This window comes from Bos indicus x Bos taurus, chromosome 20 (genome assembly GCF_003369695.1).
Source record: "Bos indicus x Bos taurus breed Angus x Brahman F1 hybrid chromosome 20, Bos_hybrid_MaternalHap_v2.0, whole genome shotgun sequence".
Classification (NCBI taxonomy): Eukaryota; Metazoa; Chordata; class Mammalia; order Artiodactyla; family Bovidae; genus Bos; species Bos indicus x Bos taurus.
The window spans coordinates 71,061,239-71,087,105 of record NC_040095.1 but is presented as its reverse complement, the minus strand read 5'-3'; the positions used below and the strand labels follow the sequence as shown (position 1 = coordinate 71,087,105).

Genomic DNA, 25,867 nt, shown 5'->3' with positions numbered 1-25,867 from the left:
GGCCAGTCATTTTACTGAACACAAGCACGGCCTGCAGCCCACCACAGAAGCCAGCCAACCCACCCACCTCAGTGCGCACTGCACGCCTGTCTCGTCTCCATAGGCCGAGTACAGCAGCTCCACCTCGTCAGCCTTCAAGTCGCCAAACACGGAGTTGTTGTGCGTGGAGAGCGCAGTGCTGGCACTGGAGAGGAAGGTGACTGGGGGGGTGCGGGGGCCGACGTGAGGGACACACATGCGGGCCACGCGCATGCCACGTCTCCAGGGACCACGGAGGCCCCCTGCGGAGCCCACGTGCCCTCTGCACCGAGTTCTCGGTAACCTCCAGGCGGGGGGTCTCTCCGCTGCCTACAGCATCATGACCCCCAAGTGGAGGAATCGTGACTTTGTTGGAGGATCTTTAAATGGTGTCAATGGACCATCAGCACGTGGAGGGGGCCCCACACTGGCCGACGCGGAGGCGAGTCCTGCCCTCTGGGCTCCAGCTCCTGCCCCTCCTGGGACCCCACCGAGTGTGATCAGACCCAGAGCTGGGCCTGACAGGGCAGCTGCTGGGTGGGGTTGGTGGGAGGGAGGTCTTACCTCGGCTCCTCCGCTCCTCCCGGAAGCCCAGCGTGGTGAAGCCAGGCAGCAGCTTGCTGGACAGTGAGCTCAGGTCCACTGGGTGGGTCTCCTCCTCTGCAAGGGGACCGGGGCCGTGAGCAGGCGGCCCCCAGCTGCATGCAGTGGTGGGGGCATGTGGGAGCACAGCCTGGTGGCCCCTGGGACCATCTGAATTCAGGTCTATACACCCGGCAGCCGCCCTGAAACCCTGGCTGCCCGCGGTTTGAGTAGAAAGCCAGCGGTCAGCCCACCGCACGGCAACACAACCCCAACTCACGCCACGGACCCCGCCTCCGAGACCTCAGTCCATGTGTTGCATGAGCAACACGGCCGCCTCCACCTCCCGAAAGGCCTGTGAGTGGTTCCCACAGGGACTGGGGCCTGAGAGGTCTCCATGTCCCCATCAGAACCTCAACCTCGAGTTCGAGTGGAACCAGCTTGCCTGTTTTATCGAGAACGCTACGGTTCATTCCAGCTGACGGTTAAAGTGGTCAGCTCCTGCCCTCCGCACCCACAGAGGACCCCGGACCACACTGGCATCCTGCCACGTGGGCGATGGGCCATGCCCCATCTACACGTCACCAAGGTATGGAGACCAGGGACGGGGCCGGTCAGCAGACAGGACAGGGTGGGGGCGGGCACGCACCATCAGCATCCAGCCCGGCTGTGTTGACCACGCTGTAGAGCAGACTTCCATCCCCATTCTTCTTCAGGTAGCCCATCTGCAAGAGAGCTGCCTGAGCGCCCGCACCCCCAACCCCCGCGGCCTCCAGGCCCTGCCCAGGGCTCCCCCAAAGCAGGGCGCCTTTGAGGGCCCAGGAGAACCATGGCCGCTGAAAACGGCTTATCCTGAGTAAACTGAATAGCCACAGAGCCCCCATCCCCCGAGACCAGACACACCTCATGCCGTGAGCACGTGGCCCCGGGCACGCGTGTGCCACAGAGGAGCTCCTGAGCCGGGCTCCCAGGACCCTCATGACCAGGCACTTCAAGGACACACGACACCCCAGAAACAGCCTTTGCCAGGAGCCGGAAGCCTGACCAATGCGAGCTGGGGCAAGGGCTGGTCAAGGAGACCAGAGGCCCCACCCCACACACACGGAGCCTGCCTGTCTAAACCGAGCTCCACCTGGGAGCAGTGCCCCTTCAGAGGCCAGGAGCAGCCGAGTGCGCTGGTGCAGGGTGCAGGGGAGCCCGGGGGTGGGATGTGGACGATGGCAGGGCTCCTTGCTGCAGTCATGAGCCCGTGAGGAGCAGAGGACCCTCGGGTGTGGGCAGACCTGGAGGTTTCCGTGTGAATGCACAGCCTTTGGTGAACGTGAGTCAGGGCAGGCTGCACAGACGGATGCACAAACAGATGTGGCCGTCCCAGCTCTGTGCACCCAGGCCCAAACAGGATGGGACACCCTTACGGGGGACGAATCAGTGCTCATGCGGAAACGCGGACTCCAGGGCTGAGGAGCCACCACAGCGCAGACCAGACTCCACACACAGAGCTTCCAGTGACCACACGGGGACCTCACACCTCACGGCAGGCGTGTGCAAACCAGCAGAAAACGGGTGACGTAAAACGCGACGTGTCTTGTATAACCCGACACATCCCAACTGCGACCACCTCACGGTTCTTTATGTAAAACCCACCACATCCTCTGCAGACTTAGTGTAAATAGAAAGCTCAAGCAGATTCCCACACAGGCTTTGCGAAGACAGAACGTTAGACACACTGGGTCACACAAAACACCAGGGTTAACTCTGCTTGTGTCCTCGCTAACAGTCACCAGGAAATCTGAGGCCACTCGCCCATACGGTTCCCGCCACGCCTACCAGATGCCTCCTGTGTCAGAGAGGAGGTGTGCAGAGCAGGGCGGGCCCTGAGGACCAGCTCACGCCTGGTCAGACCCACGGAGACTGCAGAGGCGCAGACACTGAGAACACGGAGAGGACACGCAGCCATGGAGAGGCAGGGCAGGCTCGGCCTCGGCCAGGAGACAGAGCGCAACCCTCTGCTGGCCAGCGACCTGCACACCACACGCCACCCCGCTCCCAGGAGATGGCCAGCTGGCTGCGGCGGCCTCGGGGACGAGGAGCTAGCCCTCCAGCAACAGCGGCACCAGGACAGGGCGGCGCTCCGGCCAGACGCTCGCGATGACCGCTGATGCTGGGTCGTACCGACAGGCCAGCGCCTGGCAGATGAAACGGCCGCCCCGTGGGGGCGCTACCTTGCCTCCAGGCACCAGCCGGCTGATCCTGTCCCGGGCCTCGTCGGCCGCGTGCTCTACCAGCGCCAGCACGTGCTCCTCCGCGGTGCTGTCCGTCAGGCTGCAGGCATTCCCCTCCGGCTCGAACACACAGCTGTGAGGCGGGGACACGCACGAGTCACGCCTGCCCTCCCGGAAGCCCGCCCGCGGTGGCAGAGGGGGTAGCGGGGGGCACAGAGCGCACTTCACACCCTTCCTTCCGCTCCTAACCCTCTGCGGGCTACAGTGCGTGGACACCGGCCAGGCAGAGGCCCCTGGAGCTCAGCCCCAGCTTCCAGTCTAGGGCGACACCTTCCGCTCCTAACCCTCTGCGGGCTACAGTGCGTGGACACCGGCCAAGCAGAGGCCCCTGGAGCTCAGCCCCAGCTTCCAGTCTAGGGCGACACCTTCCGCTCCTAACCCTCTGCGGGCTACAGTGCGTGGACGCCGGCCAAGCAGAGGCCCTGGAGCTCAGCCCCGGCTTCCCGGGCGGCAGGAGCCTCGCTGGCACCCGCGTCGCTCAGGCACTGGACCGACAGAGGCAGGAACCCCGTGCAGGTCGCGGCGCTGGCAGTGAGCCCGGGCCGTGGGCAGCCCCAGGCCCCAGAGTGCCCCCAGACGGCAGAGACAAGAGGGGCCGCTGCCAGCACCCGTGGGAGGGGGTCTCCTCGTGGAAGGCTCTAGAAGCACAGTGGAGGCACCCCCCCAGTGAAGTCTGGGGCGAGCCCTCTGGGGTCCCAAGTCTACAGGAAGCCCCCTCACAGCCAGGGCCCCAGCTGCAGGAGCCCAGAGACAGGCCCTGCCTGCCCTAACCCAAGCTGTCATCTACAATGGCACAACGCAGCCCCCGAGCGTGGGACGCGGAGCCCTGGCCACCAGCACGCGCCCTGCACAGAGGAGACCCTCGGGAGTGAAGGGCCAGCGAGAATTCCCAGGACGCAGTAGCAGCAGCGCCCGGGCAGCGGGCCTGGCGAGCCACACCCAGGACCAAGTGAGCGTGGCCGGTAAGGGTGGCTCAGCCCATGCCCCCGACACCCGGGGGGGTGGCCGTGACTCCCTCACAGGACCCGTCGCTGCATCAGCACGTGGGGAACGGGGGCCAGAGTGGAGAACTGTGCCCCTCACGACTGACCCCAGGGCCTCCTGACACTCTTGGCAGGATGGGGGCCGCCACCACAGCCACTGCATTCTCGAGCAGGCAGGGAGGACGGCTGCTTCTGTGTGAACACAGGGTGAGCCTCTGTCCCAGCTGCCGAGTGAGACGGGCTGGAACGCAGCCCCCGCCAGCAGCGAGGGCGTCGGTGCCCGCAGAGCCGGGCGGGCGGGCGGCTCTACCTGATGACTTCTCTACTTGGCCGCTTGGACTTCTTGGCCGTCTCTACATGCACAGGCACGACCTCGGGGACAGGCTCCTCGGCAGCCGTGTCTTCGTTGCCCAGAAGAGCCGCCTGCTGAGAGAAATCCATGTCCTGCATAAACGACATGCTGCGCTTCAGAGCTAAGAGCCGCTCCTGGAACCAGAAAGCACAGAGCCGCGGGCTTGACCTCTCCCTCCGGCCACAGCACCGACGAAGCGAGGGGTGGGTGGCCGCAGCCTCGCCCGGCCTGGCGGCTAACCCTCCGGGGGCAGGGTGCACCCCCCGGAGGCTGGTGAGGCTGCATTGGTCCTAGACACGTGGCGCATGCAGCCTGGCTCACAGGGCAGAGGGGGGCCCGGGGCTGGAGGCGGGGCGCTGGGCTCCGGGAGGCAGCCACACACGACAAACCCACGAGGCAGGCCGCGAGCCAGTGAGACCCACGCGTCTGGAGCTCCGCCCCGAGCCTGCTGGGGACACGGCCATGGGCAGGAGCAGTGAGGGGGGTGTGTCTGGAGGAGGGGCGTGCTTGCAAGGGCGGCTGGCTGGGGGCTCCCTAGAGCAGAGGGCCCGTGCCGAGGCCGGGGGGGGCGTGGCCAGAGCATGGCATTCACTGAGCTTCCATTCAGCTGTGAGAGCCGTGGAGGAGGCGGCAGCACTCAGCCGCAGCCCCTCGCTAGCCACCAGAGGCCCCTTACTTTGCTCATCATCTTGAAGCCAGCGTGCAGGATCTTCTTGGCCAACTTGTAGTACACAGTGTCCGGCCTGTTGTATGTCATCGCGTTGTCACACATCAGCTTGAAATCTGCCTGAAAAAGAGAGACCATTCACCAGACGTGGAACACCACACAGACAACAAGAGCCTCAAGATTCCTATCAGGAGAAGCCACAGGAAGACGCTGAAACACACTGGAGAGCAAATGTGGCTCTCCGGTTTAAAGAAGCCCTTTCCTTTAACTTATGGAAATCTTCTCAGCTCATTTTCTGTCACAGCTTACTGTAAGACACTGAGTGCACAGCCCCGTCCACACAGTAAGTGCCTGTATGTAGCAGTTTGTGTCTGTTCCCCCCGGATCCCTGATTTGCTCTCCCCTAGTCGGAGAAGGCAATGGCACCCGACTCCAGTACTCTTGCCTGGAGAACCCCACGGGCGGAGGAGCCTCCCATGGGCGGAGGAGCCTGGTGGGCTGCAGTCCATGGGGTCACTAAGAGTCAGACACGACTGAGCGACTTCACTTTCACTTTCATGCATTGGAGAGGGAAATGGTAACCCACTCCAGTGTTCTTGCCTGGAGAATCCCAGGGACGGGGGAGCCTGGTGGGCTGTCATCTATGGGGTCGCACAGAGTCGGACACGACTGAAGCGACTTAGCAGCAGCAGCCCTGCCCTTCCGGCAGCCGCCACTCGTTCTGTCTGTTTCTGTTGTGCAGACAAGTTCATCTGCATCATCGTTTAGATTCCCCTTGTAAGTGGTGCCGTGTAACATCTGCCTGACGCACTTCACTGAGTATAACCTCTAACTTCATCCACGTCGCTGCAAACATTGCTGCAAAAGTGAAATGATGTTTCACTCTTCTTTGTGGCTGAGTAATCCAGGAATCATTTTTAAAAACTTTGAGAGATTTTCATAACTTCATTAATCTTCACTTGCTTGAATGAGAAGCTTGCCAAACTGTAATCCTTTCTGAACACAGCACACACACTTCACGGGGGTAAAATGCTGGTTCCTCCGCTTCTTTCCTGACCTGCCCCCTTCCCTCTCCTTGGAAGGAACTTGGACATTAACGGGAACAAGAACCAACAACCAGTTCTTTTGAGCAAAGCAGAGGGATAACCTGAGAGGTGGGCATGCCCTCTATCTCTAAAGTTATTTCATAGAATTTGAAATTCTGCCTACAGATGGTTACTCTAGTACCACTAGAAAAACACTTGACCCTAAAATAAGTGAACAACTTACATTAAAGGCAAACGCCCTGAAACGTCAGTATTCTGTCACCCTAGCCAAACTGCTTACGGCACGCCTGACAGGGGAGTCAGCCTCAGGATGGCAGCGACTGTCACGGTGGTGCGTGCCACCTAGAGTCGTTCCCCCACCAGGCCAGTGTCCCCAAGGCTGGGCCGAGGCCATAAAGCCCGTGTCGCAGGTCCCGACTATGACAGGCTCAGGTCACCACGGGGGACAGGGTGACACTCTTCACATCTCAGCTTTGTCACTGGGCGACTGACCAGACTGGGCCCACAGGTGGATGGGTGCACTTCAGGACCCAGATGCAGGTGACCACCTGCCCGAACTTCCCGGGAAACCTTTCCTTTTCTCCCACCCACCTTTCAGTCACAGGTCAGCCAACACTTCCAGTGAGTTCACCAGTAAGCAAAATAGGAAAGCCAAGCTTGGCCAAAGGGAACAGAACCTAAGAAAGAAACGCACCGCCTTTTTCTAAATGGCATCACTGTCAACGCTGACAGACATTTATCTTCCCCTGAATCTGAATGCCAAAAAGCAGCTTTCACCTTTCACAGCCAGTGCTGAAAAACAGAGAGTCAGCAACAGAGTACTCAAGAGACAAAAAACTATGATCCTAAAAGATCTAAACCCCCAGTTAATTACGTTAGAAAAATTACACTGCAGGTCAAATCAAACACACCCTCACTGGACCCGACATGTCTGTTTAAGCCAAAACAGTAACTTAAGAAACGAACGCCCACTAGCACGCAAGACACAGGCCGACTTTTAGACCAAAACTTGGAGAAAGTTACAACTGACCCCTGTATTTTCAAAACACCAGCCCAACACAGAAACACCCACAAAGCTTGCAACTGCAGGCAACCACAGCCGTATGAAGGGCCTGCTGTGCGTGAACACACGCGGAGCTTCCTGGCGACGCCTTCAGGAGGTGCAGTAACCTACCTTGAACTCCGTGACTGACTTGTACTCGTTCGCTGCGATCTTGTCCTTCATCGTGCCGAAGTCCATTGGGTGCTTTATTATCATCGAGTACCCAGGTGCGATTGCATCCGTGACAGGAAAAGCGAAAAATCCATGAGGATCTTTTCTGAAAACACAAATATCTTTATTTAAACTGAAAAAACCCCAAGACCTAAGTGTTTGAACCAAACACCTCACAGTAAGAAATCTGAGGCAATTAACCAAAACTTAAGGTTGCTTCTTAAAATTAACAAAATTTATACTCTTTCAGACTGTGGTATTTTGGATACACTAAAAACTCCAAAACTACCGTCCTGGGTCCTGCCATGACCCCACCCTCTGGCGTTTGACCCCTGGTGCCAACTTCGGGGTTCTTGGAACCCTGAGCCCTGCTCCCACAGGCACACCCACCCCCTGCGAAGGCAAGAGCACTCGGAGAGAAGACCCCAGATGCCCCAGCAGAAGCCCCTCGGAAGCACCCTTTACCTCTGGAGCTGGCGGAGGAAGTGCTCCAGCAGCTGCTGAATAGGTGTGCTCTCGTTTTCAGCTGCCGATTTAAAAATGGAAAAAGTAAAAATAAACAAAAGTGTGTCGCTGACACTTCACCATAAAGCAAACACCAATTTCATGATCCTTCTTAATCTATTCCGTTCCAGTGTTCCAGGCTCACGCGAGAAGCAGATGAGAAGGTTAGCAAACCCACGCACGGTCCCCGCCCAGTGCAGCTGGGGACCCAGCAGCAGCCCCCCCAACCCCCCTGAGGCAACCAAGACGGGCCGTCACGCGCCACCCTATCCCCAGCCTCCACCTCCTGGGCCTAGGACGCTCCAGACAAGGTGAGGAGATACAATCAAGCCTTTGAACAGAAGTCGCCAATGAATGCCCTGATAGCATTCAATTGGTATTCTCTGCTCACACCTTTGCTCACTAGTAAAATGGGGATAAGACCGGGGTTCTCGTGAGGACTCTATTAACTACACGTATTCTCTGCTCACGCCTCTGCTCACTAGTAAACTGGCGATAAGACCAGGGTCCTCGTGAGGACTCTATTAACTACACCTCTGGCCGCACAGCACGGAAGCACGGCTTCCAGGGAGCGTGAGCAGAGCTCAGTCAGGTTTCCTCCACAAGAGCACTTAAGTATATAGTCTTCCCCGCTGTGTCCCCAGGGCTGCACCCAGAGCCCTAGATGTGGGGTTCCAAATGCTCTTCTCCACCAAGGAACCAGGGTTCTTGGGGTCACTCCGGTCACCAGGGCAACACGGTTGAGCGAGACTAGAAGAGGCCCAAGGAAACATCATCTGACCACAGGCTTTCCAGGCACACGGGGGAGGGCGCTCAACAGGTGGTGTGAATGAGCTGAGCGATTACTAGCAACCGCAGGCATTCCACAGCCTGGAAAATCCCATGGACAGAGGAGCCTGGTGGGCTGCAGTCCATGGGGTTGCTAAGAGTCGGACACAACTGAGCAACTTCCCTTTCACTTTTCACTTTCACACATTGGAGAAGGAAATGGCAACCCACTCCAGTGTTCTTGCCTGGAGAATCCCAGGGACAGGGGAGCCTGGTGGGCTGCCGTCTATGGGGTCGCACAGAGTCGGACACGACTGAAGCGACTTAGCCGCAGCCGCAGGCATCCCACAGCCATGTTCAGCTGAGCAGCTGCTGCCCTATGCCGACCTGTCTCCCCCACAGCAGGCCCAGTGTCCGCATGTCTTACTGCTCCCCGGGAGTGGGGCTACCAGCAAACACCACCTCCATGACCACAAGACAATGTCTCCCCGCTCCCCCAGCAAATCCGAGGTGGTCAGACCTCCAGTCATAGCCAGCGGGCCTCCCCCAAGAGGCACCTGACAGTCTGAAACCTGAGGGAACTGCCCACACAGATCAGAGGGGGCCTGAGCTTTCCAGGTTTCCTTGGCTGAAACCAGCACAGCTCCCGGGGATCTAAGAGCCCGAACGACTGACGCCAGCGCTGGCCTCCTCCCATCTCCAAGGACCTTCTTGGGGCTCTCGCGCTAAGAGGCCAGGAGCCGCGGTGGGCCAAGCCCTGCTCTAGAAGCTCGAAGCGAGCAGCAAGAAACTCAGGCCGGCCCAGCTCCTCTGTGAGGCCCTGGAATGGAGAGTGTGGCTCCTTCCGTCCTAGGCGTCTCCCCAAGCCCAAGGGCAGAAAGCCAACTGCTGCTCCCCACGACAAGCCCCCCAGCTCCAGGATGCTCCGAATGCCACCACTTGCCTGGCTGCGTCCGGCACGCTCGCACCGGCCGGTCGGGGGGCGGCTCCACCTCCACCTTCTTCCCCGGGTCAAAGTCGTCGGCCTCCCCCTCTGTGTCACAGTGCTCCTTCTCCCGTTTCCGCTTCTTCTCCTCCTGCGAGGCAGGGTCAAGGCAGCGAGGGCAATGAAGTGGTTTTCAACAGACCTCCTGTCTCTAAGGGGGTGCTGAGAGCGAAAAGCCTCTTCCGGGACCCTTCTCACTGCAGACCCCACACTTCCAGAGACCCTCCACAGTGGCCGGGCGAGATGAGAAACGGGAGGCCCTGACTCTGCGGGGTGTGCTCCGCCAGAGAGGACACCCCGGCCGGAGCCCAGGAAGCCCTGGCTCCGTCCAGCCCCCCTCCCCTGCCAGGGGATTTGGGCCACCCTCGTTCACCTTTCGCTTCCTCCTTTCTTCATCGTCAAGGTGCTTCTCCTTCTCCGACTTTTTCTTTTTCTTCTTCTTCTTCTCCTTGTGTCTCTCCCGCTCATGGTCTGACCTGTCATCGTAGTAACTGGAATCGTGGCCGGACCCCGAGAGTTCCGTCACTTCGCTTCCTCCAACTTTGAGGACCAGCTTCAGGGGCTTCTCTAAGGGCTTGTCTGCATAGTCTGTGGACACAGAGGGGGCCTTCACCGTATGAGCTTGGGGAGGCCGCTCAGCAGCACACACTGCTACCCAGCCGGCGGCACCTCGGCCCAAGGTGAGGGGACACCGGGAGGTCACTGACGTCCGGGAAGGTGGGAGGACAAGCCGAGCTAAGGTGAGCAGCAGGGCACTGCCAAAACCATTAGAAAAAGATGGCAGTGAGTGCAAAGAACGGTAATAGGGGGCTCCTTCCCCTCCCCGCCCAGTTATTCTCCACCGGACGAAAGGGGGGTCTCCAGGCCACTGTCGGAGGAACCAGACCACGCCTGGGGCCCCGGGGCCCAATCCCGGCCCGCTAGCTCCGGGCCCCGGGTCGCCCCCTTCCCGCCCTGTTGCAGCCCCCCGGTGCGGGATCCCTGACACAGGGAGCAGGACAGCGCGCAGGCGGGGAGAGACCTCAGGAAACACGGCCGAAGAACAGGGATGCTCCACGCTTTTCTCCAGGGCGCGGCGACAGCGGGGGCGGACGCCCGAGAGCCGCGTCCCCGGGGCCCGGTGAGCGCGCCCGCGTCCCCGCCCTCGAGCCCGGGACCCCGCCACCGCGAACGCCCGCCCGGCGTCACAAAGCGCGCCGCCGCCTCACCCTCGTACGACGAGCGCCATTCGGTCTTGTGCTTCTTGTGCTTCTTGCCCATGGCGGCAGCGCCCAGGGCAGCAGCGAGCCCGCCTGGAGCGCGGCCGCCGCGCGCCGGCCCCGGCCCGCTGCCCGCCTAGCCCGCGGAGCTCGCCGGGCCGCGCCGGAAGCGGCTGCGGCGGCCGGAAGTGACGCTCCCGCTTGCGCCGGCGCTTCCGGGTAAGGGGGCGGTGCGCCGCGCGCGGCAGGTTTGAAGCGCGCGGGGCGCCGCCTGAGGGCCGAGGCTGCTGAGGTGGCGGGGCGCTGCGCGAGGCGCCGGCGGCGAAGGGACGGCCCGCTCCCCGCGGCTTCTAGCGGCGGCGCCGACATGGACGAAGCTGTGGGAGACCTGAAGCAGGCGTTGCCCTGCGTGGCCGAGGCGCCCACGGTCCACGTGGAGGTGCACCAGCGGAGCGGCAGGTGAGCCCAGCCTCGGCCCGACCCTGGCAGTGTCCGACCTGACGGGACCCCGCTCCGAGCAGACCCGCCCTGACAGGGTCGGCCCAGACCCCGGCCTCAAGCCCCGCCGAGCCCGGCAACGCCGACCCCGGAGACTCAGTTTTAGGAAACGCCCCTGCGCCCTCACCCTCGCCCACCATCCCCTCTCCCCGGCCAGGCCCTCGGGACGATGGGCCCCGGAGGTGCTGGCGGCGGCGGGTCTCCGCGGGGCCGGGTGCTCTGGGGAGCAGACACCGCCGCAGGGGCCGCTGAAGGGCCTGGGCCCTCGGGCAGGCAGCGAGCGCGGGGGGCAGGGGCTGAGGGTGGACCCCAGCCCGGGAAACTCGTCTGGGGCCCCCAGCTGTGGGCGTTTCATTCTCCCGTGACTTGCTGCTGTTTCCCAGCTGGGGGGGGCTGGCACCTAGGCAGCAGTTCCAGCTTGCTGACCAGCTGCCTGGGTGGCACCGACTCTGCCTGCACCCCCTGCCTCTGAGGGGCCTGGGCAGAGTCCTTGGGCAGCTTCCCTGGGTCATACAGCCTGCAGTTACCGCCAGCGGTACCAGATCACTCCCAGGCAGGCCCTCCCGCCAGCCCTCTCCATGGGTGCATTTTTCCCACTATGGTCTGTTTTGCTTTTAATCACTCTTTCTTAAGATGTTAGGTTTTTTGTTTTTTTTTTAACTCAGATCTGATTTTATGTGTTTTGTGTTCCTAGCACTGCAAAGAAAGAGGATATAAAGCTGAGTGTTAGAAAGCTACTCAACAGGCATAACATTGTGTTTGGTGATTACACCTGGTCTGAGTTTGACGAGCCTTTTCTCACCAGAAATGTGCAGTCTGTGTCTATTGTTGACACGGAATTAAAGGCTAAAGATCCACAGGTAACTTAATTCTCAGAGCTGAGAAACAGTTAACCCGTGGCCCAAGAACATTTGCTGTTTCGATAGTGTGTTGTATAGATTTATTTGATTTTCGTTCTCATCACAGCCCATTGATTTGAGCGCGTGCAATATTGCACTTCACATCTTCCAGCTGAACGAGGATGGCCCCAGCAGTGAGAACCTGGAGGAAGAGACAGAAAACATCATCGCGGCAAATCACTGGGTTCTGCCTGCAGGTACCTGTGACAGACACAGCAGGTGGCACAAGCCTACGACAGCAGGGCGGAAGGCAGCGCACACCTCAGGCTCGGAGATATTGTGTGTCTGTTGTGTAGAGTTTTAGTGCGTTCTATCTGTTAGGAAGTTTATCACAGGAGAGAAAAGTAGAAATTTCCAGTATGAGGCTACTTGGATGGGTCTCTCGAAGCTGGTGCTAGTTGAGGATGAGGCCGTCGCTCTTCTTTCCTGCCTAGTTGGTCAGTCTTGCTGGACCACTGCTTCCTCCCACCTTCTCTGTACTTCTCTGTGCCAATGGGATCTAGCCGGCTGAATCCCACGTCTAATCCAGGTTAGGCCTGACGTCTTGAAAGCTAGACTCCACCTGCCACTAGGCCCTGCCAGAGCATTGGCCTGTGGGGAGAGTGGTGAGTTCAGGGCAGTGCTTGGGTCCACGTGCAGGTCCACAGAAGGTTCATTATCTGCCCAAAGCCACATGTGACTGCCGCTTATTCAACATCTTTAACTTAGAAATGACTTTGAAAGTTTAGCTTCTCTGTAACCAGAATTGCAGCTTGCCGCGTCTGGAGCAGTTGAGGATGTCTGCGGCTCAGGGTGGATGTAACCAGTAGGCGCAAGGCTTGCTTTCCTAACATTTGGTTTTGTTTTGTTCTCTCAGCTGAATTCCATGGGCTTTGGGACAGCCTGGTGTATGACATGGAAGTCAAATCTCATGTGAGTTATGCTTTTTCCTGAAAGGCTTCCATGTTTTAGGTGAATCATTATTGTGTTCTCTCTAGCGCCTCTTATGTCACGTGGGCTTCTAGGAGTGCTGCTTGCCAGCAACCCCTGCCCTGGGAGTCTGTCTTCTGTCCTGGGCGTCTCCTCTGGGCTTGCTCTGAGTGGAGCTGTACTCTGGGGAGTTCCCCTCGGGAGAAGGGGGAGGGTTCAAAAGTGAACCCACTGGCACTGGGTCACACTCTTAGGAACCTGTGGGCTGAGAAGGCAGTGCCAAGGGGCAGAACAGGTTGGGCGATCTGAGCGGGTACTACCATGTCTGAGCCCCCTTCAAGGTGAAGAGTCCTTCTGCACACAGATGAGGGAGGGGAGGATGCCAGAATTCCGTCCCCACCACCCCCGCCACCCACTCTGGCTCCCCTAGGAGCCACGGGGACCCCAGAGCCCCGGCTGTTCTTTTAGCAAACGCAGCTTGTCCAGTGCGGTGTCCCAGAGGAAGGAGCTCACTTACCTGGTGTAGCCCTCAGTTAAGTGACCTTTGAGTTTTCTTTTATCCTTGTAATAGTCACACCCAGCACTTGTCCTCTTAGATTTTAAGATGTTTTTGAGGTGAAAGCCTGAGTGTGCTTGGCAGCCTCTGAAGACTCTCCTTCCTTCTGCTCCTTCAGGGCACGTTCAGCTGAACCTTTGCTCTGCCAAGGGCTTGACTCTGTCTTTTCTTTCTTCATGCAGCTCCTCGACTACGTGATGACAACTTTACTGTTTTCAGACAAGAATGTCGACAGTAACCTCATCACCTGGAACCGGGTGGTGCTGCTTCACGGTAAGCATTTTGGTTTCGTTTGACAAACTAAAATTGCGTGGAGTCAGGCTTTCTTCCTGCCTTTGTCCTGCGAAGAGTTACAGCTCCTTCTTCCTCGTGGGGCCAGGAATGCCGTCCTCTGTGAAGCCAGCCATGTACATGCTCTCTGCTTTGGTTACTTGACCCTTCATGGGGCAGCCACCTGAGCATCCCTTGTGACTTTTTATGCTGTTATTCAGCTTTCCAAATACCTGCCTCGTTTCCCGCTGGTTATGGGTTTCTCAGGGTAGCAGCTGCCTTGCATTTCTTCATAGTACCCTTGGAGCTTTCCTCGATGGAACAAACTGCAAAAGCCCGCACTTCACAGAACTCTGCCTAGTTCTCGGAAGAGAATACTGGGGGGCTTTTTTGTTGCTGTTGTTATTGTTACTATCCCAAGAGAGACAAAGAATTGAGAGAAAGCCCAAATTACAGCGAGGTAAGAGCTATAATTAAAAGCATTATTAGCTTCTTTATACAATGAAGACTGTAGGCTTGTGTTCAGTTTTATGAAAACAGTGCCTTTAGGGTGTCTTGGCAAATTTCTTGACACTAGAGCCGGAGAAGGCGGTCACAAGGTGTCTCACTTGGTGCTGCGCAGCGCCCGTTAGAGTCGCTCACATGCGTACTTGTGAGTCACGGAGAACACAGACGGCCAGAACAGAACGTCATCGTTTTCTACTGCACGCATTTGTGCTCCCATGTCAGCGTCCTCCGCTCCTGTCAGATGCTGTGCTGAGGGGCACACAGCGCCCAGGCCTTGCCCGACCGCTCTCCCTATGTAGCTTGAGGTTCGGGCCCATGTGTGTGGAGCTGGAATGAAAGACGCGGGTGCCGTGGGCTTCAGGAACACCAAACACCAGTGCCTTGAGCGCCTGATGGTTATCAGGAAAGGCTTGTTTGACCTTTGAAAGGTGGATTTTCATAATCAGCGGATTTCATAGAAGACATGTAGGGACAGAGAGGGTTTCAGTGAAGGTGGAAAGAAATCAGAGTGGATTACGGGCAAAGAAGCTCCTGGTGATGTTTTCTAGTATTTACGCTGTTAACAGATTATCAGTAACTTAAGTGATTCTTGTGAGGATAACATTTATAGCATTACAGTCTGTTCCATATGTTATATCCTGTGAATAATGCAACTACTGCTTCAAGAAATCTGTTACAGCACTAACTTATACTTATCTGTTTGCATTTTGTTACAGGTCCTCCAGGAACTGGAAAAACGTCGCTGTGTAAAGCTTTAGCCCAGAAATTGACCATCAGACTCTCGAGCAGGTAACTTTGGTGATTTGAGAGAGGAGCCGCAGAGGCGGGCTTGCTCTGTTTCAGCTGTAATGATGGGAGAAGCTGCTTCTATTTTTAAATCATCTTACATGAATAGTAGGTGTCTCGGTGTAATGTAACGAATCCTTCTGTACTCACATAGTCTTGAGCTCTGATTCCAGTCTTGTTACACGTGCTGAGACTCACCCTGGGACCAGCACGGGACCTCTCGTGGTGACCACCCTGTGTACACTTGGAGGAGCGCGTCTCTGCTCGCTTTGGTTCGACCGTTCCCCACTTGCTTGATGTCTGTGTGGACCATCTGTCTGCCATCCAAGCCTAGCACTGGGTTTGTCTGCCGCTTTTGAGTGTTGTCCGTTTGCGGATTTGCGGTTCCACTGCGTTTACTTATTCTGGACGTTTCCTGGAATTGGACTCACGCAATATGTAGTAGTCTTTTCTGATGGTTCTGCTCACTTACCATAGCGTTTCTCAAAGTTCACCCACGCTACAGCATGTATATTGGTAGTTCATTCTTTTGAGTGTAGTCCGTTTAGGGATTTATGGTTCCACTGCATTTGGAGACTATTTGGGTGTTAGCTCTTCAGCTCATTCCCCTGCTCTGACTGTCTCATGCTGCCCTGCAGGCCACTCTGCAGGCCACTCGTGTGCTCTTTCATCTTTTTTCAAGTTTTAAAAATTTTCTGAGTTTCATTTTGGTTAGTTTTTCTGCAGTATCTGATCTGCTTTTACTTCTGTTCAGCGAAATTTCCATCTCTGAGAGTGATTTTCTTGTCTGAAGATTGTTCAGTTCTGTTTATGCTTGTAAGCTGTGTCTACCAATTCCATCCTCGTTATCATTTGGGTCTGGTTATGGGTCATATGTTCCTGCTTCTTGGTGTGCCAGGTAATTGTTGAATGTGGACATAATGATTTGAAGTGACTGGATTCTCTTGTTTGTCTATAATGACTGCTGGGTTTTATTCTGACGGGGGTTTGTGTACTTGTGTTTGGTGTGATCCTTTTGAGGTCTGTGTTTAAGCTTTTTCAAGAGTGGTCTCAGTGTGGTCCAGACTTCACCCTCAGGAGGACCATTCAGGGGCCTCAGCAGCAAGTACTCTCGCCCCTTGGCCCTGGGGTCTCGAGCACTCTAGCGCTGGGCTCCCTCTTCACACGCTGCTGCCCCATGACAGTCGCCGGGCTTCATTCCTGTGTCTCCCTCCTCCCTGGATCCCTGCTCTGTAGCCACCAGACACCTCAGCTCCTTGAACTCTGGCCTCTGTCTCCTCAGCTCGCTGCCCCGGCCTCTCCTCCTGGGTCCCCTCCAGTGTCACTCCAGGCAGGAGATCAGAGCCGTCGCGCCTGCCGCTTGCCGCCTCCCAGGTCACAGTCCCCGATTATGTTGTCTGGCGCCCTTCACAGACGCTGTTTCACTGTTTTGTCTAGTTTTCTAGTTGGTTAAGGCAGAAGGTAAATCACCCTTTTAGCCTAGTATGACTTCAGAAGAGGAAATCCTGTGAGATTTACTTTTAAATCTGTTTTCTTTTCAAAACTGTCTTAAAAGTAGGGAAGTTGCTCTGTTTCAGGCCTTTGTTTTATGCTCAGTATCTTGGCCTTTGTCTTGACATAGTGAAACACATCTGTGTTTGATAATCTCCGAGGGCAGTTTCCTAAAACAGTGGAAGGTGAAGGTGTTATTATAAGAAATGTGACGTTTTCCAGTACAAAGATCTGGAAACTGGTATTTATTTTGTGGCAAGAAGAAGCCTTCGCAAGCCTTTTTGCTTTATTAACTTAAGTACACTTTGCTTAATAATCACAATGCTTTATAGTTAATCTTGTGACATCCAACCCAGGCTGTATTCACCAGGTTGTCTACCTCCCCCTTCTCCTCATCTGTAAACAAAATTACTACATGATGTTTTTCAACTGGAAAGTCAGTGATACTTTTTAAGGTAATTTTTTTTTTTTTTTTTTTTTTGTGGTTTCTCAACATGAAAGAAACTGTAAAAAAGATCTGGGAGTTGGCTTCTCTGCTGGCCGTTTCCTGTTTGATTTTAATCAGATCTAAGTGCATCCAGAGCCCTCACTGACTTCATGGTAGATGGAGTATTAGTGCTGGATTTCAGACAGCGTGTGTCAGGTTCCCTTTGAGCTTTCCAGGGCTCCAGGTTTGAGGGAAGTGATTTTGTGCTGGAAAACAAATTCTCACATTCCTTTGGGTTTTGTGGAAGGAAAAAAAAATGTTCAACTGTGGGCAGACTTTTGATGCTTATGTTTTGATTTGTTTGCCACGTTAATACAGATAATGGTTTTTGAACACAGAAATATAAATTATAAGTAGACTAAAAACAGTATTAAGAATTAATTGTATTTAACTAGTTATATTAACTATTGGAGAAGGAAATGCTAACCCAGTCCAGTATTCTTGTCTGGGAAATTCCATGAACAGAGGAACCTGGTGGGCTACAGTCCATGGGTTCGCACAGTCAGACACGACTGAGTGGCTAAACAACCAAAAAACTATTAAGTATTCTTCAGTTCAATTGCTCAATCATGTCTGACTCTTTGTGACCCCATGTACTGCAGCACACCAGGCTTCCCTCCATCACCAACTCTCAAGAGCTTGCTCAAACTCTTGTCCATTGAGCTGGTGATGCCATCCAACCATCTCATCCTCTGTCGTCCCCTTCTCCTCTGCCTTCAGTCTTTCCCAGCATTAGGGTCTTTTCTAGTCAATCAGTTCTTCACATCAGGTAACCAAAGTATTGGAGCTTCAGCTTCAGCATCAGTCCTTCCAATGAACTTCAGGACTGATTTCCTTTAGGATCAACTGGTTTGATCTCCTTGCAGTCCAAGGGACTCTTAAGAGTCTTCTCTAAGACCACAGTTCAAAAGCATCAATTCTTTGGTGCTCAGCTTTCTTTATGATCCAACTCTCACATCCATACGTGACTACTGGAAAAACCATAGTTTGACTAGATGGACCTTTGTCGGCAAAATAATGTCTTTGCTTTTTAATATGCTGTCTAGGTTGGTCATAGCTTTTCTTCTGAGGAGCAAGTATCTTTTAATTTCATGGCTGCAGTCACTGTCCTCAGTGATTTTGGAGCCCAAGGAAATAAAGTCTGTCACTGTTTCCACCATTTCCCCTTCTATTTGCCATGAAGTAATGGGACCAGATGCCCAGATCTTTGTTTTTTGAATGTTGAGTTTTAAGCCAACTTTTTCACTCTCCTTTTTCACTTTCATCAAGAGGCTCTTTGGTTCCTCTTCGCTTTCTGCCATAAGGGTGGTGTCATCTGCATATCTGAGGTTATTGATATTTGTCCCTGCAATCTTGATTCCAGCTTGTGCTTCATCCAGTCTGGCATTTCGCATGATATATTCGGCATATAAGTTAAATAAGTAGGGTGGCAATATGCAGCCTTGACGTACTCCTTGCCCCATTTGGAACCAGTCCATTGTTTCATGTCCATTTCTAACTTGCTTCTTGAGCTGCATACAGATTTCTTGGGAGGCAGGTCAGGTGGTCTGGTATTCCCATCTCTTTCCCTCACAGGCAGGTCTGGCTCAGTCTCTTGGGGGGTCACGGCTCCTTTCTCCTGGGTCCTGGTGCACACAAGGTTTTGTTTGTGCCCTCCAAGAGTCTGTTTCCCCAGTGCTTTGGAAAGTCTGTAATCAAATCCCACTGGCCTCTAAAGTCAAATTCCCTGGGGGTTCTCAGTCAGTCCCTTTGCTGGATGCCCAGGTTGGCACATATGCTGTGGGTCCTAGAAGTTTCATCACAGTGCGAGAACTCTGGTATAATTGTTCTGCAGTTTGTGCGTCGTCTGCTCAGTGGCTCAGTGATAGAGATAATGGCAATCTCCTCCAAAAGGACTTAGGCCACATGCCGCGCCTCCCAGGTCTGCTGCAGCCAGAGCCCCTGTGCCCACGGCAGGCCACTGTTGACCCCCCATGCCTCTGCAGGAGACACTCAAACACTCACAGGCAGGTCTGGCTAAGTCTCTGTGGGGTCCCTGGATCCTGTGTGCACAAGGTTTTATTTGTGCCCTCTGAGCATCTCTGGCAGGTATGGGGTTTGATTCCAAATGTGGTTTTTGCCCCTCCTACCATATTGCTGGGGCTTCTCCTTTGCCCTTAGATGTGGGCTGTCTTTTCTTGGTGGGATCCAACATTCTCCTGTTGATGGTGGTTCAGCAGCGAGTTGAAATTTTGGAGTTCTCGCAGGAGAAGATGAGCACATGTCCTTCTGCTCCACCATCTTACCACCACTTTTTCTTGCTTTAACCGAAATGAAGATACCATTCAGTTTGAGACGCTTAGTTTGCTCCAACTAGAACTATTGATGTTGGCACATCTCGTTAAGATTGTTCATAACTATGAGTATACAGTTTGCAGGTACCTCATCCTGGGTCAGTAGTAACAGAGTAGTCATTATCAGCTTGCTGGACACTTAAGCAGTGTTGCGTTATAGAGACAGAGGTGGTTGCCGCCAGGGATGTTGTTGGACTGACTTGTAACAATTGCTGTCCGTCTTTTTTTAAACCATCTTAGGTACCGATATGGCCAGTTAGTTGAAATAAACAGCCACAGCCTCTTTTCTAAGTGGTTTTCAGAGGTAAGTATTTATACTAATCCGGTTCTCTGGATTGTCCACCATGCAGCTGAAAACTTGTCCAGTGGATTAGGCAAACTCTTTTCCTCCAAAAGCTTTAGGAGAGAAATAGGTGAAATAGGAATGTGAACAGGGGCTCTGACTGTGTGGTCAGAGGAAAGTTCCAGAGTGTAGTGATAACCTGGAAACCATCTGAGGCCTGAGAGGACCCTCTGCTTGTCACCTCCAGACCCGGGCTGGGGCACGGGCCGTTCAGTGTTACCTGAGGAGGGCGGGGCCGCCTTCCGATGGGACCACACCCTCAGCTTGAGCCTGTCCGCCAGCTGTGAGCTGAGGCACTCAGGCCAGGTGATGTCACAGCCGCCCTCAGCTCTGGGGGGCTCTGCTGCGGGGCCCGAGTCGGACGGTGCCCCTGGCGGGTGGTGGGCAGGGACAGGAGTGCCCGGAGGAGGTGCGCCTGGCCGATGTGCACCCGAGACCCAGCCCCTCCAGGACCGCTGGGGAGGGAAAGGGGGGCCGAGGTGCAAGTGTGGCCCCGCCCAGGACACCAGGAGGGCAGGCCTCTAGGTTCCCTGCAGACCTGGCTTCTCTGATTCAGGAAGTTTCCCAAGGGGCTGTCAGGAGACGGTGGGCTTGTGGGGCCCCCTGGGGTCAGAGCGCAGCCAGGTGGAGACGGTGGGCGCACGTGTGCACCAGGCAGCCTGAAAAGTGCGAGTTGATGATGAGGAGGGTTCTGTTTCCAGAGTGGCAAGCTGGTGACTAGGATGTTCCAGAAGATTCAGGACTTGATTGATGACAAGGATGCTTTGGTGTTCGTGCTGATCGATGAGGTGGGTGTGTTGAGACGTCACACCTGTGAGCGGAGGAAGCGCAGGACTGGGTGGCCTTCGGCGTTGCCGGGGCCGCCCGCCCGTGCTTGTCCAGCCCCACAGGCTGCACCCTGCAGGCCTAGCCCGGGGCCTCTCAGGCCCTCGGTGCAGTGTTCACACGCCCCCACATCCACCCAGCTGACCACCCTGTCACTCTGTGCCCACAGGTGGAAAGCCTGACCGCCTCCCGTAACGCATGCAGGGCAGGCACCGAGCCTTCCGATGCCATCCGTGTTGTCAATGCCGTCTTGACCCAAATTGATCAGATTAAAAGGTACCCCTGCACACTCACAGCCCCAGCCTCACCCCCAGCTTTTTCAGCTCAGAGTACGTCTGGCATTGGGTGTGGGCTCTGTCTTCTCTATGTTTGAAGCAGCGTGTGCTACATAAGCTTTTTAGAAATTAAGCACTTTTTACGTTATCGAAGTGTTAAAAATGCACAGCAAAGCTTTGGTGTGGGGAGAAGGTACCCACTGCTCAGAAAAGGGGGTCTCCCTGACTCTCGTCCTGTCGCTGTGGGAGGAGTGGAGACTTGTCTCTGCAGTCTCTCTCACCTTCCTTGCCTCATGCGATTCAGGCCCGCTCTGGTGACCATTTGTGAAAAGCCCAATCCTGGCACATGGCTCCCAGCTGCTTGTGGGGGCCCTGTGCGCACTCCACGCTCACCAGCCTCTGCCCAGACTCCTGGGCCCCGTGTGCCAGCCCTGCTCACCCTGCAGAGGACTGGCTACCTGCGGTCACAGGACGGGGTTGGTCGGGGGCAGCTGTCCAGGTGCTCCCCGGCCACAACGCTGCCAGTGGTCTCTGTGCTGCCTGTGGGCCTGGGCAGCCCTGCCTCGTCCCCGGGACTCGAGCCCAGCAGGCCAGGCGGTGTGTTCCCCAGGGCGCCCCTCCCCCTCCGTGCCAGCCCAGGGGTGAGCAGACTGGATGACGGGGCCTCTCTGGGGAGTTTGGGAGCTGGAGGGGAGGGCCGCTAGTCCCCAGGGTGAATCGTGCAGCTTGGCGCCGCAGCCTCCAGGGCAATGAGAGTGACGCCTGGGTGTGGCCGTGCCCAGTCAGGGCAGTATTGGCGCTGGGGCGCAGGGACGCTGTGCAGAGTGAGGGCTTCACTGTGGTGAAGGGGGCAGGGAGCGGTCCAGCTGGGGGCCGCGAGAGTTGTCCATAGGCGGGGAGCTCGCAGACCGGGAGTGGGGAGGGTCTGCACTGTCGCAGCCGGAGCCTGGCAGGAGCGAGGGTCAGGTAGAGCGCAGGAAGCAGGGCCTCAGAAGGCGTTGTGGGGGTGGGGGTGGGCACAGGGCGGGAAGCTGGCTGAACGCCTGGGCCCTGGTGCCGGCCTGTCCTCACACTGCGTGTGTCGGATCAGGGGGGTCGAGTCCCTGTGGCCCGGGGTGACTGGGCCCACCCTCTGCCCGCAGGCACTCCAATGTGGTGATCCTGACCACGTCCAACATCACAGAAAGGATCGACGTGGCCTTCGTGGACAGGGCTGACATCAGGCAGTACATCGGGCCGCCCTCTGCAGCGGCCATCTTCAAGATCTACCTCTCCTGCCTGGAAGAGCTGATGAGGGTGCCTGGAGCTGTTTCTTGCTTTCCTGAGAACACACTAGCTTTCTCGTGGGGTCTTGATTTGTTGGCATAACGTACGATGTCTGGTTCCTGTGCAGAAGGGGGTGTCACTCGGCCTGCACCCGCTGTCTCACACTGAACACTGCAGTTGTTGGGTCTGCATGTTGCGCTCAGGGAGAAATCACTGACCCGATGCTTCTGCTGCCCCGTCCTCTGTCCCCGCAGTGCCAGATCATATACCCTCGCCAGCAGCTGCTGACCCTCCGCGAGCTGGAGATGATTGGCTTCATTGAAAACAACGTGTCCAAGTTGAGCCTCCTCCTGAGCGAAATTTCAAGGTGTGTGCTGACCTCTCTGTTTCTTTTTAAAACATTTTTTGGAATATAGTTGATTTGCAATAAATATTGTAGAGCAAAGTGATTCAGTTATACATACATATATCTACTCCTTTAGATTCTTTTTTATAGGTCATCACAGAGTACCGAGTAGAGTTCCCTCTGCCCCACAGTAGATTCTTATCAGTCACCTGTTTTATATGTAGTAGCTTGTATGTTATCCAGAGTTGAAGGGCTGACTCATTGGAAAAGACCCTGATGCTGGGAAAGACTGAAAGCAGAAAGAGAAGGGGGCGGCTGAGGATGACTAGTTGGACGGCACCACTGACTCGGTGAACAGGAGTTTGTGCAGACTCCAGGGTGTGGTGGAGCTGCTGGCATGCTGCAGCCCGTGGGGTCTCAGAGTCACACACGCCTGAGCGACTCAACAGCAACGTGTCAATCCCAGTCTCTCAATTTATCCCTCTTCCCCATACCCCTCTGGTAACCAGAAACTTGGTTCCTAAGTCTGAGTCCGTTTCTGTTGTGTAGGTAAGTCTATAACTTTTAGATTCCACGTGTAAGTGATATCATGTGACATCTGTCTTTCTCTGTCCGTCTTGGTTCACTTGGCATGCTAGTCTCCAGGCCCATCCGTGTTGCTGCGGATGCGTTCTCTCACTCCCCACTGTGGAGTAGCCCTGCGCTGTGAGCCGCGCCTCCCTCCTCATCTGCGTCAGCGAGCGTCTGGGTGTCTGTGTCGCGGCTGTTGTGCGTAGTGCTGCTGTGAACACAACACTGCCTGTATCTCTTGAATTTTGGTTTTCTCAAGATACTTGCCCAGAAGCGGGGTGCTGGGTCATATGGGCCCTGTCTTAGGTTGTTAAGGGGCCTCCGTGCTGCCCTCCGCAGCGGCTGTGTCAGTTGCGTTCCCACCAGTAGTGGAGGGTCCCCTTCTCTCCACAGCCTTTCCAGGGTGTGTTGCTTGTAGGCGTTTTGGCGGTCACTGTCCTGGCCCTGTGCGGTGCCGCCTCACTGTAGTTCTCATCTGTGTTTCTCTCACGGTTAGCGGTGCTGAGCCTCTTTCCGTGTGTCTGTTTGCCATCGGTATGTCTTCTTTGGAGAAATGTCTGTTTAGACCTTCCGCTCATTCTGGGATTGGGCTGTTTGTTTTTTTGATACTGAGCTGCATGAGCTGCTCGTATGTTTGGGATATTTAATCCCTTGTCACTTGCTTCATTTGCAAGTATTTTCTCCCATTCTGAGGGTGACCTCACTTTTGCAACCTAGAGAAGCCCATTCCCTTTGGTCACAGGGGTGGTCGTTGCCTGTAGTAGCCAAGGTGGTGATGTGGGTTGGGTGGCACAGGCTGAATCCCAGGGCGTCTCCCCCGCAGCAGATGCCCTCCGGCCTCCCTGACGGTGGGCTCCTGGATGGGAGGATGAGGCCAGCCGCTTTCCCCCTGTGCCCATGGGCAGCGAGCAGAGCACCGCTCCAGCACAGGACAGGCTTTCAGATTAAGGCTCTCTGTAGCATCGCTGGATTCTTAAACTGTGTGTCTTAAGTTTTTACAAATGGCCAAGAAAGTGAAGTGGAGGCTTTTTCTCTGATGAGCAGAGGAGACAGGTGAACGGGCCGGACCGTGGCCTCGGTGCTGCGGGAAGGACAGTGACCCTGCCGCCCAGGTGCTGAGAGCCACAGCACACGGGGGGACCCCCGACACGCCGGCCTGAGCCCAAGCCGGCAGCACCGACAGGCGCTCAGGTGGCCCCGAGCCGGGAGGTAGAGCAGAGCCTCTGAGGACAGCTGGACTCTGGATGAACTGGGGAGGTCAGGGAGGCCGGATCCACTTTGTGAGGGCCTCAGGTGGGCAGACGCCAGGCGCCAGACATGCTGGCGGGGCGTCGGAGAGACTTAGTTACAGTGGCCATGGAGGGACAGAGGGGAGCAGTGCAGGCTCGTGCGAGAATTCAGAGGTGTGAGCTGGCCTGTACCCGCCTCACGGTGCCCCGGCCGAGGCCATGGGTGGTGTCAGGACCCTGCCCCTCCTGGAGCTGTAGCTGAGGCCTGCGGGAGACTGCCCACCCCCCAGGGGCTCTGGGGAAAGATCGGGGACTTGTCCTGAAATGCCCCGCGGTCCATGTGGAGCTGACGCCAGTGTGGTCATGTTCACAGGAAGAGTGAGGGCCTGAGTGGCCGCGTCCTGAGGAAGCTCCCTTTCCTGGCTCACGCACTGTACATCCAGGTGAGTGCCTGCGCCCTGGGCCCCTGCCGCCCGCTCTGTCTGCAGGGCTGGCCTCAAGGAGAGTCTCGCCCACCACCCTGGGGTTTCCGCCTCCTCCTGTGTTTCTGAAGTGATGGGCCCAGGGGCAGTGGAGGGCCAGCGTGTGTCTGCTCACCTCACTGGTGTGTGGAAAGCTCACGCCCAGGGCCTCCCTGCCACCTCAGAGTGCTTGTGCCCTGGAGGCGGGTGCTCCCAGGCCACCCCCACCTTGAGGGCAAGGACCGCCACGATGCCGTGTGTTTTCCAGGCCCCCACCGTCACCATCGAGGGCTTCCTCCAGGCCCTGTCTCTGGCCGTGGAGAAGCAGTTTGAGGAGAGAAAAAAGCTCTCGTCGTGCGTGTGACCTGGCACCCCGTCCTCACTGAGCACACCGCGGGAAGGTGCCATCGCTTCCTCACAGCAGCGGCTGCCGCAGGACGTCTGAGGCCAGGGCTGAGACCTGCAGGCTGGTGTGGTTCAAGAAGCGTGTTCTGCTTACACAGTGTTGCTCAAGAAGTGTGTTGCGTTTACGTACTTTAACTGCATGTTCGAAGACAAAACAGCTTGTTTTCTGTTTTGAAAGATGATCATCTGAGCTCAGTGTCTCTTTATAAAGAACTGTCTAGATGTCCTGATTCTATCCTGCTTTTGGTTGATTGGACCCAAAATGCTGACGTTTTATTTAAAAAGATGATTAATGTAAGTTTTATAGAAACAAAACAGAAACGCCATTGCCTTAAAGAAGAATGTAATCATAGCATTAAAAAAAGTACACGTTGCTCAAGACAAGGCAGCATTTGCTTCCTGCTGCAAGCTCGTCCTGGTCAGTGCACACGTTCTGGAGACTATGCGATGAATGAGAACCTGTTCCTGTTACAGAAATCAAGAGAAAAGTTTAAGGCCAGTGCTCTTGGTAGCAGAGCTTGTCAGGGAGGGGCAGCTGACGGGGCCTGCCTCCCTGGTGACCAGCGTGGCCGGCCTCACGGCGATGTTTCCTGGTGAGTCGTTTGTTGAAGGACGTCAGTCACGGCTTAAACGAAGATTCCCAATAACAGATGTAAAATGAATCGGCCAATAATTGGTGTATTCCACAGAACCTTGTTTTGCTTTTATCTCATGCTAAAATAAATTTCATATCACTGTTTTATAAAACATTTTTAGAAGAATGTTACCTTTTGTCTTAAATTTTTTTATGTATTAAAAATTTTTTTCCAAAA

At 55.8% G+C, this 25,867-nt stretch overlaps 2 protein-coding genes across 5 annotated transcripts in view; one reads left to right on the top strand and one right to left on the bottom strand.

Annotated features, from left to right (window-relative positions):
• Positions 1 to 10,770, bottom strand: part of BRD9 (bromodomain containing 9) — an 18,625-nt gene extending 7,855 nt beyond the window's left edge. The window contains exons 1-11 of one of the 4 annotated variants that reach the window (XM_027519974.1): positions 10,609 to 10,770; positions 9,774 to 9,988; positions 9,359 to 9,491; positions 7,609 to 7,669; positions 7,105 to 7,249; positions 4,894 to 5,004; positions 4,176 to 4,351; positions 2,823 to 2,955; positions 1,250 to 1,325; positions 583 to 678; positions 68 to 200 (exon numbers count right to left, since the gene is read on the bottom strand). In XM_027519974.1, the coding sequence (XP_027375775.1) occupies positions 68 to 200; positions 583 to 678; positions 1,250 to 1,325; positions 2,823 to 2,955; positions 4,176 to 4,351; positions 4,894 to 5,004; positions 7,105 to 7,249; positions 7,609 to 7,669; positions 9,359 to 9,491; positions 9,774 to 9,988; positions 10,609 to 10,660 (1,331 nt within the window). In that variant the 5' untranslated portion in view covers positions 10,661 to 10,770. The remainder of the gene's footprint in view (positions 1 to 67; positions 201 to 582; positions 679 to 1,249; positions 1,326 to 2,822; positions 2,956 to 4,175; positions 4,352 to 4,893; positions 5,005 to 7,104; positions 7,250 to 7,608; positions 7,670 to 9,358; positions 9,492 to 9,773; positions 9,989 to 10,608) is intronic. The other 3 variants (XM_027519975.1, XM_027519976.1, XM_027519977.1) reach the window with 3 other exon arrangements.
• TRIP13 (thyroid hormone receptor interactor 13) lies at positions 10,710 to 25,867 on the top strand. Its single transcript, XM_027519978.1, has 13 exons — positions 10,710 to 11,058; positions 11,792 to 11,957; positions 12,064 to 12,193; positions 12,853 to 12,908; positions 13,644 to 13,734; positions 14,955 to 15,027; positions 19,576 to 19,639; positions 20,380 to 20,466; positions 20,673 to 20,779; positions 21,921 to 22,074; positions 22,299 to 22,411; positions 24,563 to 24,632; positions 24,919 to 25,867. The coding sequence occupies exons 1-13, from the start codon at positions 10,967 to 10,969 to the stop codon at positions 25,012 to 25,014; spliced, it is 1,299 nt and encodes a 432-aa protein (XP_027375779.1). The 5' UTR covers positions 10,710 to 10,966; the 3' UTR covers positions 25,015 to 25,867.

What these genes read in the sequence shown, in the direction of transcription:
- TRIP13 (XM_027519978.1), top strand. Translation starts at nt 10,967, where the DNA reads ATGGACGAAGCTGTGGGAGACCTGAAGCAGGCGTTGCCCTGCGTGGCC. An exon ending in TCACTGGGTTCTGCCTGCAG is followed by an intron (nt 12,194 to 12,852) that starts GTACCTGTGACA and finishes TTGTTCTCTCAG; the next exon opens with CTGAATTCCATGGGCTTTGG. An exon ending in TGTTCGTGCTGATCGATGAG is followed by an intron (nt 20,467 to 20,672) that starts GTGGGTGTGTTG and finishes CTGTGCCCACAG; the next exon opens with GTGGAAAGCCTGACCGCCTC.